This window comes from Nansenia antarctica (genome assembly GCF_963989245.1).
Source record: "Nansenia antarctica genome assembly, chromosome: 1".
Lineage (NCBI taxonomy): Eukaryota > Metazoa > Chordata > Actinopteri > Argentiniformes > Microstomatidae > Nansenia > Nansenia antarctica.
In genome coordinates, this window is record NC_137674.1 from 22056223 (window position 1) to 22069162 (window position 12940).

General features: G+C 51.6%; 1 protein-coding gene across 1 annotated transcript in view; it reads left to right on the forward strand.

Annotated features, from left to right (window-relative positions):
• Positions 1 to 997: 997 nt before the first annotated feature.
• gfra4a (GDNF family receptor alpha 4a) overlaps positions 998 to 12940 on the forward strand; it is a gene marked incomplete at both ends in the record, with an annotated part of 31899 nt that continues 19956 nt past the window's right edge. The window contains 3 exons of the mRNA XM_080538725.1: positions 998 to 1013; positions 1154 to 1435; positions 3022 to 3102. Of these exons, the coding sequence (XP_080394851.1) occupies positions 998 to 1013; positions 1154 to 1435; positions 3022 to 3102 (379 nt within the window). The remainder of the gene's footprint in view (positions 1014 to 1153; positions 1436 to 3021; positions 3103 to 12940) is intronic.

Consider the following 12940-nt stretch of genomic DNA (forward strand, 5'->3'; position numbering starts at 1 on the left):
GCTGTAACGAGACGCCTCAATTCATATCCTCCTCTAACCACCAGAAGTTTCAAGTCTGTGCTGGTGTGAATCCAGATGTTTTCTGGTGTGAATCCAGATGTGTTCTGGTGTGAATCCTAACACTATGACAGCCACGTTCTGTAAAAATTGTTTTATATCTTTGCACTCTATCAAATTTCAGGATCCTCCTTTCATGACATGTCCTAGATATGTGTGTTCTACCACCCAGTATCCTTACAGTTTCTAAATCACATCAGGATAAGCTAGTATAAAGCTATTTTGCAGTTTTTCTGTGTAGGCAGGCACATTTACAAGACGGACAACTAGTGGTCGTTGTGTGTAAATAGCAGCTTCCCATTGTAAAGACTATGGTCATTTGACCCCCGAGGTGGCTCTTATAGTAGACACGGCTGTTCTAGTGTTAAACTCTTATAGTAGGTAACATAGACACGGCTGTTCTGGTACTAACCTCTGCAGAAGTCCTGGTATGAATGCTAGCCTCTGCAGGTGTGAATGCTAGCATCTCCAGGTGTGAATGCTAACCTCTCCAGGTATGAATGCTAGCATCTCCAGGTATGAATGCTAACATCTCCAGGTGTGAATGCTAACCTCTCCAGGTATGAATGCTAGCATCTCCAGGTATGAATGCTAGCATCTCCAGGTGTGAATGCTAACCTCTCCAGGTATGAATGCTAGCATCTCCAGGTATGAATGCTAGCATCTCCAGGTATGAATGCTAACATCTCCAGGTATGAATGCTAACATCTCCAGGTATGAATGCTAGTATTTCCAGGTATGAATGCTAACATCTCCAGGTATGAATGCTAACATCTCCAGGTATGAATGCTAACATCTCCAGGTATGAATGCTAACATCTCCAGGTATGAATGCTAGCATCTCCAGGTATGAATGCTAACATCTCCAGGTATGAATGCTAGCATCTCCAGGTATGAATGCTAACATCTCCAGGTATGAATGCTAACATCTCCAGGTATGAATGCTAACATCTCCAGGTATGAATGCTAACATCTCCAGGTATGAATGCTAACCTCTGCAGATGTTCCTGGTGTGCACGGCTGTTCTAGTACTAACCTCTACAGGTGTGAATGCTAACCTCATGCTAACCTCATGCTAACCTGTGTCCTGTCTCCAGGGGTCCCGCGTGCGTCCGTGCTGGCGGGGGGGAGGGACTGCCTGCGCGCGGGCGACACCTGCAGCAGTGACGACGCCTGCAGCCCCCGTCTGCGGACCCTGCGGCAGTGCGTAGCGGGCGACGGCAGCGTGAAGCTTGGCCCCGGGGCGCGGAGCCAGTGTGAGAACGCCGTGGCGGCGCTGCTCTCCTCTCCGCTGCACGGCTGCCAGTGTAAACGAGGCATGAAGAGAGAGAAGAACTGCCTCAGCATCTACTGGAGCCTGCACCAGTCTGTCCTGCACGGTGAGGGTTAGGGGGGGGCGGGGGGCGGGGGGGGAGGGGCGGGGGGCAGCATCTACTGGAGCCTGCACCAGTCTGTCCTGCACGGTGAGGGGGGGGGGGGGGCGAGGGGAGGGGGGCGGGCAGCATCTACTGGAGCCTACGCCAGTCTGTCCTGCACGGTGAGGGTTAGGGGGGGGCGAGGGGCGGGGGGGGAGGGGGGGGGCGGGCAGCATCTACTGGAGCCTGCACCAGTCTGTCCTGCACGGTGAGGGGGAGGGGGGGGGGGGCGGGCAGCATCTACTGGAGCCTGCACCAGTCTGTCCTGCACGGTGAGGGGGAGGGGGGGGCCGAGGGGCAGGGGGGGAGGGGGGGGGCGGGCAGCATCTACTGGAGCCTGCACCAGTCAGTCCTGCACGGTGAGAGGGAGGGGGGGGCGAGGGGAGGGGGGGCGGGCAGCATCTACTGGAGCCTGCACCAGTCTGTCCTGCACGGTGAGGGGGAGGGGGGGGCGAGGGGCGGGGGGGGGGGGGGGGCAGCATCTACTGGAGCCTGCACCAGTCTGTCCTGCACGGTGAGGGTTAGGGGGGGGCGAGGGGCGGGGGGGGAGGGGGGGGGGGGGCGGGCAGCATCTACTGGAGCCTGCACCAGTCTGTCCTGCACGGTGAGAGGGAGGGGGAGGGGGGGCGAGGGGAGGGGGGGGAGGGGGGGGGGGGCAGCATCTACTGGAGCCTGCACCAGTCTGTCCTGCACGGTGAGGGGGAGGGGGGGGGCGAGGGGAGGGGGCGGGCGGGCAGCATCTACTGGAGCCTGCACCAGTCTGTCCTGCACGGTGAGAGGGAGGGGGAGGGGGGGCGAGGGGAGGGGGGGGAGGGGGGGGGGGCAGCATCTATTGGAGCCTGCACCAGTCTGTCCTGCACGGTGAGGGGGGGGGGGGCGAGGGGAGGGGGGGGAGGGGGCGGGCGGGCAGCATCTACTGGAGCCTGCACCAGTCTGTCCTGCACGGTGAGAGGGAGGGGGAGGGGGGGCGAGGGGAGGGGGGGGGAGGGGGGGGGGGCAGCATCTACTGGAGCCTGCACCAGTCTGTCCTGCACGGTGAGGGTTAGGGGGGGGCGAGGGGAGGGGGGGGCGGGCGGGCAGCATCTACTGGAGCCTGCACCAGTCTGTCCTGCACGGTGAGGGTTAGGGGGGGGCGAGGGGAGGGGGGGGCGAGGGGAGGGGGGGGCGGGCGGGCAGCATCTACTGGAGCCTACACCAGTCTGTCCTGCACGGTGAGGGTTAGGGGGGGGCGAGGGGCGGGGGGGGAGGGGGGAGGGGGGGGCGGGCAGCATCTACTGGAGCCTGCACCAGTCTGTCCTGCACGGTGAGGGTTAGGGGGGGGCGAGGGGAGGGGGGGGGCGAGGGGAGGGGGGGGCGGGCAGCATCTACTGGAGCCTACACCAGTCTGTCCTGCACGGTGAGGGGGGGGGGCATCTACTGGATGGTTTGGTTTCTGATGTAAACAGTCTCTCTAGGAGGTGGTCGCTGTGCCTGATAGGTTCAGATGCTTCCTGCCATCTGTCATGTGACTGACCAGAGACAAAGTGACTCAGTCTGGTTGTGTTCTGCAGGTCTGAGCCTGGTGGAGAGCTATCCCTACGAGCCGGAGGAGAGAGGCTTCGACTACGTCCGCCTGGCCTCCATCGCTGCAGGTGAGGAGCTGCAGGGAGACGGGAGGATGGAGGGGGGGATGGACAGATGATGGCGGGGAGGATGGACAGATGATGGCGGGGAGGATGGACAGATGATGGAGGGGAGGATGGACAGATGATGGGTGGAGGATAGAACGTTTTTGAAATAATCTCTCCTCCTCTCCCGGCTTCTCTTTGTGTCTGAGCTGAGCTGAGCCGAGGGCGGCAGGACTGCTCTCTTGCTCTCTGCCCTGGCAGCTTAATCACCTCTCTACTCTAATGCCCCGCTGCCCCACGGTCTGCCTTCAGAGGGAGAGGCTGGCTTCTGAAACAGGACAAATCTCTGCAGAAGATTTAAAGCATCTAGAGATGTGTTGCACAAATGGGGTATTGTGAACATAGGAGGAGGAGGACATTATGTGAAGTTTCTGTTTTCTTCCGAAGCCATTATTTCTTTTTCTATCTGCAGAGATGGGACTGTGGGGTTTAAAATGACTGACATGATTAGGATGCGAGCTATTCATGCATTATATTTAATGGTAGCCATCCTCCACACAAACTGCCAGCTACTGGCTGGGGCTGGGCTTTATGGAGTTTTAATGACTTTTACACACAGGAAAGTCCATGAACCATGAATGTATCTGAATGTATCGTCAGGAGAACGTTTTTGTGTATTTGTGAGCAGCTGGTGAAAGGGTGAGGGTGAGAGGGTGAGAGGGTGAGGGTGAGAGGGTGAGAGGGTGAGAGGGTGAGAGGGTGAGGGTGAGAGGGTGAGAGGGGGGATGTCTATTTGCCAAGTATTTGGTTTATGTAGACATAATAGTAATGTTCAGACATAATATGTCAACATAAACCAAATACCGTATTTTCCGGACTATAAGTCGCGGTTTTTTTCATACTTTGGCTGGTCCTGCGACTTATAGTCAGGTGCGACTTATATATCAATAATTCATAATCTCTGACTGACATGAACTGACATACGGTAATCTCTGACTGACATGAACCAAGGAGTAACTTCCGCTAGCGCCTCATACACGATAGAATAGCCATTATACTTGACAATGTGGACATTAAACACGACAATGTGGACATTAAACATGATGTTATGGACCTTATACACAATGTTATGGACGTTAGAAACGATATTAAAGTCATTTATACCTTCCAGAGGCTATTTAACGTTGCAATGTTGCACCCGCGAGTAGCATTTTGCTACTTTCGGTAGCGCTTCATACGCGATAGAATAGCCATTATACTCGACAATGTGGACATTAAACACGACAATGTGGACATTAAACATGATGTTATGGACCTTATACACAATGTTATGGACGTTAGAAACGATATTAAAGTCATTTATACCTTCCAGAGGCTATTTAACGTTGCAATGTTGCACCCGCGAGTAGCATTTTGCTACTTCCGGTAGCGCTTCATACGCGATAGAATAGCCATTATACTCGACAATGTGGACATTAAACACGACAATGTGGACATTAAGCACTATATTATGGACCTTATACACGATATTATGAACGTTTATACACGACATTAAAGTCATTTATTACCTTTTAGAGGCTGTTCAATGTTACATTGTTTGTAGCATCCTACCTACTTCCGTTTTTCACCAAGCTATCTTTTCCCATGGCCTCATACACGATAAATAGTCGTTACACTCGACAATGTGGACATTAAGCACTATATTATCAACGTTATACACGCTATTATGAACGTTACACACGATGTTAAAGTCATTTATTACCTTTTAGAGGCTGTTCAAAGTTTCATTTTTCCTCCGCGACGCCATGTTGTTAGCCCCGCGCTAGCTAGCGGACTTTACACTCGATAATACAAGTATTCCTTAACCTTTCAGAAGAAGTTTCAACGTGAATTATGTCCTTCCTGGGCTTACAAATCCTCTCATGTCTCTTCACAGTGCCAGACTAGAGTCAAGCTCAACAGGGTCTTCTTTCCCCGCTGATTCCGCCAAGCCCGTTCCCTTGAACCATGCGACTTATAGTCCAGTGCGACTTATATGTGGTTTTTTCCTCTTCATGGCCCATTTTTGGTCTGCTGCGACTTATACTCGGGTGCGACTTATAGTCCGGAAAATACGGTACTTATAATATGTAATATTATAATATAATTATATGAATGTAATATTATAATATAATATATAAATGTAATATTATTCTGTAACACCTGAGGGATGCTACATAAGCCCCAGTCATCCACAACTCAAAGGTGGTATAGGTTATATAATATATATATATTATATTATATACAGTATAATATAAGTTCGCCTCTCATACAGTAGCTGTGTACATACATCTACTGATGCCTCTGGACACATCTTCAGTGATGTTCCTGGAATCATCGGGCGTTTCGGGTCTTTCAACATCATACACCCTCCTCCAGGTGACCCAGCCGGGGCTGATCAGACCCCAGCTTGTGTCCAGATGGCTAACTAGCTACCATGACTCCATGGCTCTCCTCTTTTGAGCCACAGCCATCTAGATATAAACTGTACAATACTTGGTAAAGTTGTCCTTATTTCAGCTTCTACAGTAAAGAGCCAATCACAGATCTGTAACCTCATCGTACAGCCAATCACAGACCTGGAACCTCATCATACAGCCAATCACAGACCTGGAACCTCATCAGAAATTCACTCACACAAGATGACAACAGAGGTCAAAGTTGAAGCACACCCCTCCATAGAAAAGTATTTTTCAAAGACACAAGCTTAAACCAGAGCTTACACCAGCTTTCAAAGTGTTAAATGGGGGGGGTGGGGTAGCTTCAGACGTACAAGGGTCATTGATAGATTCATACTTTCATACACTTTATCATCACCACACAATGTGATATCTAATTGGATTCGTTAGCCTTCACGCTTCAGACGACTTGGGCAGATAGTGATTCTGGAATGTAACAACAAGCATTCTGATAGGCTGATGGCATAGAGGCAGTAATGTTCAGTGGATCAGCAGCATTCCATGAGTGCTGATTGGATTTCCAGAGCGAATTACGAACGCAGCCTTTATTAGAACACCTGGACACGTTCTCATTCGCCTTTAGGATGCGGTAGAACGGGAGATTCACAGCATCAAAGTGCACCTGAAAAATCTGCAGGAATGATGCAATCATGATGCAATCATGTCATCATGGACCAGAACCTCAAAGCAATGTTTCCAACATAATATTGTGGAATCAATGCCCTACCCAGTAATAGTATAGTGTTAATAAAGGGAGGCCCTACCCAGTATTAGTATAGTGTTCCTAACACAGTGTTGTGTGAGTGTGTATGATCAGTGTTTTGTGAGTGTGTGAGTGTGAGAGTGTGTATCATCAGTGTTGTGTGAGAGTGTGTATCAGTGAGAGTGTGTATCATTAGTGTTGTGTGAGTGTGAGTGTGTGTATCATCAGTGTTGTGTGAGTGTGAGAGTGTGAGAGTGTATCATCAGTGTTGTGTGAGTGTGTGTGAGTGTGTATCATCAGTGTTGTGTGAGAGTGTGTATGTGTGAGTGTGTATCATCAGTGTTGTGTGAGTGTGTGAGTGTGTATCATCAGTGTTGTGTGAGAGTGTGTATGTGGGAGTGTGTATCATCAGTGTTGTGTGAGAGTGTGTATGTGTGAGTGTGTATCATCAGTGTTGTGAGAGTGTGTATCAGTGAGAGTGTGTATCAGTGAGAGTGTGTATCAGTGTGAGTGTGTATCATCAGTGTTGTGTGAGAGTGTGTATCAGTGTGAGTGTGTATCATCAGTGTTGTGTGAGTGTGTATCAGTGTGAGTGTGTATCATCAGTGTTGTGTGAGAGTGTGTATGTGTGAGTGTGTATCATCAGTGTTGTGTGAGAGTGTGTATGTGTGAGTGTGTATCATCAGTGTTGTGTGAGTGTGAGAGTGTGTATCAGTGTGAGTGTGTATCATCAGTGTTGTGTGGAATGGAATGGAATGGAATGGACTTTATTTGTCATTGCTACAGTACAGGTACCAAACAACGAAATTTAGGAGGGGTGGCTCCCCTGGTGTTAGGAAAGGGATTTTTTTATTTTTTTTTGAAAAAGCATAAAATCACAAGAAGGTAAGGAGCTGGTTTACATCAATAAAGGCTATGTACACAATCCACTGTACTATACTGCACAGATAGTCAACTAGGGTTGTCATATTGCACAAAAGTATTTTTTCACGTTATTTTAAAGTGTCACAGTTTGCAGGCTTGAAATGTACATGTTTGTGCCTCAGCACTAGCTGCCATACAATCCGTCCGTACTGTCCTGGGCCCAGAACTTAGGCCTTTTCTGTGTTCAGGGCCTTCTTCTTCGGCGTATGGGTAGTTGTTTTTCCTCTCCACTCCACCAGGCTCGGGGCCGAGGGGCTACCCTTTTACCACCCCGAGACCTGGTTGAGGGGCTCACCCGGGCTATATTTCTGGACACCCCTCCAGAAGCCACGTCATCGTCTCGTCATCTAATACCGACAGACCATGCATCCCGTTGGGTGGGTGGTACACCGGGCAATCCAGGATAATATGGTCTGCGGTTTGGTCCTCTGCGCCACACTCGCACGACGCATTTGGAGCCAAGCCCCATCTGTGCATTGATGAGCGGAAACGCCCGACGCCGGTCCGGAGACGATTGAGCCTCACCCAGGATAGCCTTGGCAAGTCCATCCCGAGGGGCTCAGCGCCGGCGACTGGGATGTGGTCGCGGAGTTTGGAGGTGTTAGCCTCCCACTCCGCGCGCCACATATAATCCGCCCATCCTGCCGCACTGATGTTGAGATCTCTGCATTGCTGCCTGAGATCCTGTGCGGCAGGCACAAATGGGTGTCTCGACTTGAGACGCCGGGAGGGCTCCGCTGTTATAGTGAGCCTATCATGGAGCAGATGGTTATTAAGCTCCGCGGCCCGGCAGGCGAGACGTGCTGTGGCTCCCATGCGGCGGAGGCCTGCGGGCTGGATGCCTGCTAGGATGGGAAGGTTGTCCACGGGGGTAGGACGCAGGCATCCTGTCACAATGCGCAAGGCTTCGTTTATAGGCGAGTCGATGAGGCGGGTGTGGGCACTGCGACACCATACTGGGGCGCAGTATTCACTAGTTGAATAAACGAGGGCTAGGGCTGCCGTGCGCAAGGTCCTTGCGCCGGCGCCCCAGCCCGAGCCAACCAGTCGCCTCATCAACGCCACACGAGCTGTTAACTTCTTGCGCAGTGACTCGAGGTGTCGGCGAAACGTGAGCGTCCTGTCCAATGTCACGCCGAGATAGATTGGCTCAGCGGAACATGGCAGGGGAGTTCCATCTAGGTGTACTCTAAGCTCACGTTTAGCCTCCCTGTTGTTAAGGTGGAAGGCAGCCGACACCGTCTTTGCCTCGCTAAGCTTCAATCTCCATTTCCGGAAGTATGCCACTAGTGTCTGCATGTCCTGGCTCAGAATCCCCTCCACAGACTGCCAATTTCCAGCAGAGTACACCACTGCGAGGTCGTCTGCGTAGGCGTACTTCCGCGAGAGTGTGTTGGGCAGGTCATAGGTATAGATATTATAGAGGAGGGGGGCCAGGACCGATCCCTGAGGGACGCCGTTCTTAAGGCGTCGAAGCCTGCTTAGCTGTCCGCGACCGGTGGTGAGGGTAAAGCTGCGGTTACGGATGAGCTCCATGATCATTCTGACCATGTGCCTGTCCGGCAGCAGGCGGAGCAGCTTGCAGGAGAGGCCGCGATGCCATACGGTATCGTAGGCAGCCGTCAGGTCTATAAAGACGGCCCCGGCCTTCTTTTTTGCCGAAAAGCAATCCTCGATGTCTTGAGTCATAAGGGTGACTTGATCTACGGTCGACCTCCCGCGTCGGAACCCGGCCTGCTCACGTGGGAGCAGCGGGTCGACAATTGGTTCGATGCGGGCGTAGATGAGACGCTCGAGGATCTTGAAGGGGATGCATAACAGAGAGATGGGACGGTAACTCTTAGGGTCCCCTTCAGGCTTATTCGGTTTAGGGATCGCAACAACTAGGGCTCTTCGCCAGATTTTGGGGATCTTGAGTTGGCGCAAACAGGAAGTGAGGAACGCTCTCAGCCAGGACTTCAAGGCGGGTGCGGCATGGAGAATAAGCTCCGGGCAGATGGAATCAGGCCCCGGAGCTTTCCCTGGCTTTAGATGCTGGAGGGCAGCAGCGAACTCCTCCGGGGTGAATTCACCGGAGATGTAGTCACTGCTAGGTGTTGGGGCCCTCCAGAGGTCTGACACTTCTTTTGCCACAAGTCGAGACGACTCGCGGTCTTTGCCCTCGTATGACCCACTTTTCACAAATTGTGATGCGATTTTATTTGCAGAGATGGGGCAGTGACGGGGGGAGTGTCTGGACCTACCAGTGAGATTGTTCATGATACTCCATGCCTTACGGCTGGAGTGCGAGAAGTCGATGGAGTCAATGGCCTCCTCCCAGCGCTCCTGTCTTTTACGGCTGAGTCTTGACAGCAAGGCTGTTGCGAGCCTGTCCGACTCAGCTCCTGCAGGGGCCTGGAGGAAAGCACAGTGGAGCTTCTCACACTCCTCATCCCAACACGGTTTGTAGCTAATGCGACGTCGCCTTGACGGCCCTGTGGTAGAAGCAGTTCTTCAGTCTGTTTGTCTTAGCGGCCGGGGTCCTGTACCTCCTGTTCGAGGGCAGCCTGACAAAGTGTACGTGCCCAGGGTGGGTCGGGTCCCTGGAGATCTTGGAGGCCCTCCTGAGACAGCGTGTGTTGTACAGCTCCTCCAGAGAGGGGAGGGGGGCGCCGGTGATCTTCTGTGCTGTTCTCACGACTCTCTGTAGCGCGTTTCTCTCCGCTGTTGTGCAGCTGTGGAACCAGTTGCAGATGCCGTAGGTGAGGATGCTCTCCACTGCGCCGTGGTAGAAGGTCACCAGTATCTCCTGCTTGTTGTGTTCTTTCCTGAGGCATCTCAGGGTGTATAGCCGCTGTTGTGCCCTCTTGATGGTGCCTTTTGTGTTGTCCTTCCAGGCCAGGTCATCCCGCATGTGATGTCCCAGGAATCGGAGGGTTGAGACTCTCTCCACGCTCTCTCCGTCGATGAGCAGGGGCTGGATCTCGGACTTTTTCCTCCTGAAGTCTACGATGAATTCCTGGGTCTTTGACTTGTTTAGCAGCAGGTTGTTAACCTTGCACAGCTTGCTCAGTTGCTCTACCTCATCCCTGTACGCCGCCTCGTCCCCCCCCGTGATACATCCCACCACGGTGGTGTCGTCTGCAAACTTTACGATGTAGTTGCTGGGGTGGACGGGGGTGAAGTCGTGGGTGTAGAGGTTGTAGAGGATGGGGCTTAGCACGCAGCCCTGGGGGGACCCAGTGCTGAGGCTGAGGGCTGTGGAGGTGTGGGGGCCCACCCGCACCCTCTGGGGGCGGTCGGTCAGGAAGTCCTTGATCCACGCACATATAGAGTGTGATAGACCCAGGTCTAGTAGTTTGGTCACTAGCCTGTCTGGAAGGATGGTGTTGAAGGCGGAGCTGAAGTCCACGAAGAGCAGTCTCGCGTAGCTGTTTCCCCTCTCCAGGTGGGATAGAGTGGCGTGGAGAGTCGTCGCTATGGCGTCCTCTGTGGACCTGTGGGCTCTGTAGGCGAACTGGTATGGATCCAGGTTGGGCGGGAGGCGTGTGAGTATGTGGGCCCGGACTAGTTTCTCGAAGCACTTCATGATGATTGGTGTGAGTGCCACCGGGCGGTAGTCGTTTAGGCAGCTCACCGTGCTTTTCTTCGGGACTGGGATGATAGTTGAGGTTTTCAGGCAGGGTGGGACGGTGGCCTGGGACAGGGACTGGTTAAAGATGTGTGAGAGTGTATGTGTGTGTATCATCAGTGTTGTGTGAGAGTGTATGTGTGAGTGTGTATCATCAGTGTTGTGTGAGTGTGTATCATCAGTGTTGTGTGAGTGTGAGAGTGTGTATCATCAGTGTTGTGTGAGAGTGTGTGAGTGTGTATGTGTGAGTGTGTATCATCAGTGTTGTGTGAGTGTGAGAGTGTGTATCATCAGTGTTGTGTGAGAGTGTGTGAGTGTGTATGTGTGAGTGTGTATCATCAGTGTTGTGTGAGAGTGTGTGAGTGTGTATGTGTGAGTGTGTATCATCAGTGTTGTGTGAGAGTGTGTGAGTGTGTATGTGTGAGTGTGTATCATCAGTGTTGTGTGAGAGTGTGTGAGTGTGTATGTGTGAGTGTGTATCATCAGTGTTGTGTGAGAATGTGTGAGTGTGTATGTGTGAGTGTGTATCATCAGTGTTGTGTGAGAGTGTGTGAGTGTGTATGTGTGAGTGTGTATCATCAGTGTTATGTGAGAGTGTGTGAGTGTGTATCATCAGTGTTGTGTGTGAGTGTGTATGTGTGAGTGTGTATCATCAGTGTTGTGTGTGAGTGTGTATGTGTGAGTGTGTATCATCAGCAGGTTGACACTCTGCTTCAGTTCTCATCTGATCTGATCTCATTTTTGTATATCCTCGTCTCACCCTGGTGGCTGCGTGATGGGGGGGGAGGGTGATGGGGGGGAGGGGTGATGGAGGGGGAGGGGTGATGGAGGGGGAGGGGTGATGGGGTGTTACTCTGCTTTCTCTGTCATTCATATTGTACATGACAGTCCCCTGAGCCCCCAGCAGGAAGCCCCCCCCCAGGCAGGTCAGACTAATGAGCTCTCCTCTCTGCCAGAGGACTGGACATCATCAGAGTCTTATTGATCAGGACGTCTCCTGGGAAACTCACATTATGACATCATCAGTCTTATTGATCAGGACGTCTCCTGGGAAACTCACATTATGACAGATCGGGAAATAATGTTGCAACCCCCCCCCTCCCCACCCACACACACACACACACACAACCCCCCCCCCCCCCCCCACAAAACGTGTTTCCCCTGCCTGCACAGTGGGTCTTGGTTCCGTGGGGTTCTGGCGTTTGGACCAGATGCAGAACATAGGAGTCATGCAGAACACAGGAGTCATGCAGAAGTAAAGGTTCTCTTTATTGAGCGATCGGCAGTAAATCATCTGAACAATAAACGTCAAAACAAAAGTAGGAGAAAGCTTCGTCTCCAAAAATACTAATAAGTGCGCAATGCAGTTCAACAATCTCAGCAACAGTCAAACAAAACGTAACTTCCTATTATATAGGATATATGTATTATATACGATGAGGAACGATAAGGCTCTGCTGACACACAACAACTCACGTACATGAAGGAGCAGGGAGGAGGAGGGAGGAGGAGGAGCAGGGATGAGGAGGGAGGAGGAGGAGGGAGGAGCAGGGAGGAGGAGGAGGGATGAGGAGGTGCAGGTGTTCTGGTGGCTCTCCGATCTGAACCCTCGATAATGAAATATTCAACTATCAGGAACACATCCACAGCCCAGCTCTGCAACATTCAGATAGTCCATGTTCTATTCATGTTCTATCCATGTTCTATTCATGTTCTATTCATGTTATATTCATGTTCTATTCATGTTCTATTCATGTTCTATTCATGTTCTATTCATGTTCTATTCATGTTCTATTCATGTTCTATCATGTTCTATCCATGTTCTATTCATGACAGCAGCCAGGCAGAGGATAATACTGAGAGTTAGTTATATTTTCCACTTTTAGACTGATTTCATTTGACAATGCAGAGTTGTGAGACGAGGAGGCCTAGTGGATACAGAGCTAACAGGCTAGTGGATACAGTCTAAGAGGCTAGTGGATACAGAGCTAACAGGCTAGTGGATACAGAGCTAACAGGCTAGTGGATACAGGCAGGTTTTTGATTTTCTAAGACCACTGAAACAATAAAACAAACTCTTCCCAAAACATGCCTTGTTTTTTTTCTCTCTTTTCTCTCTCTCCTCTC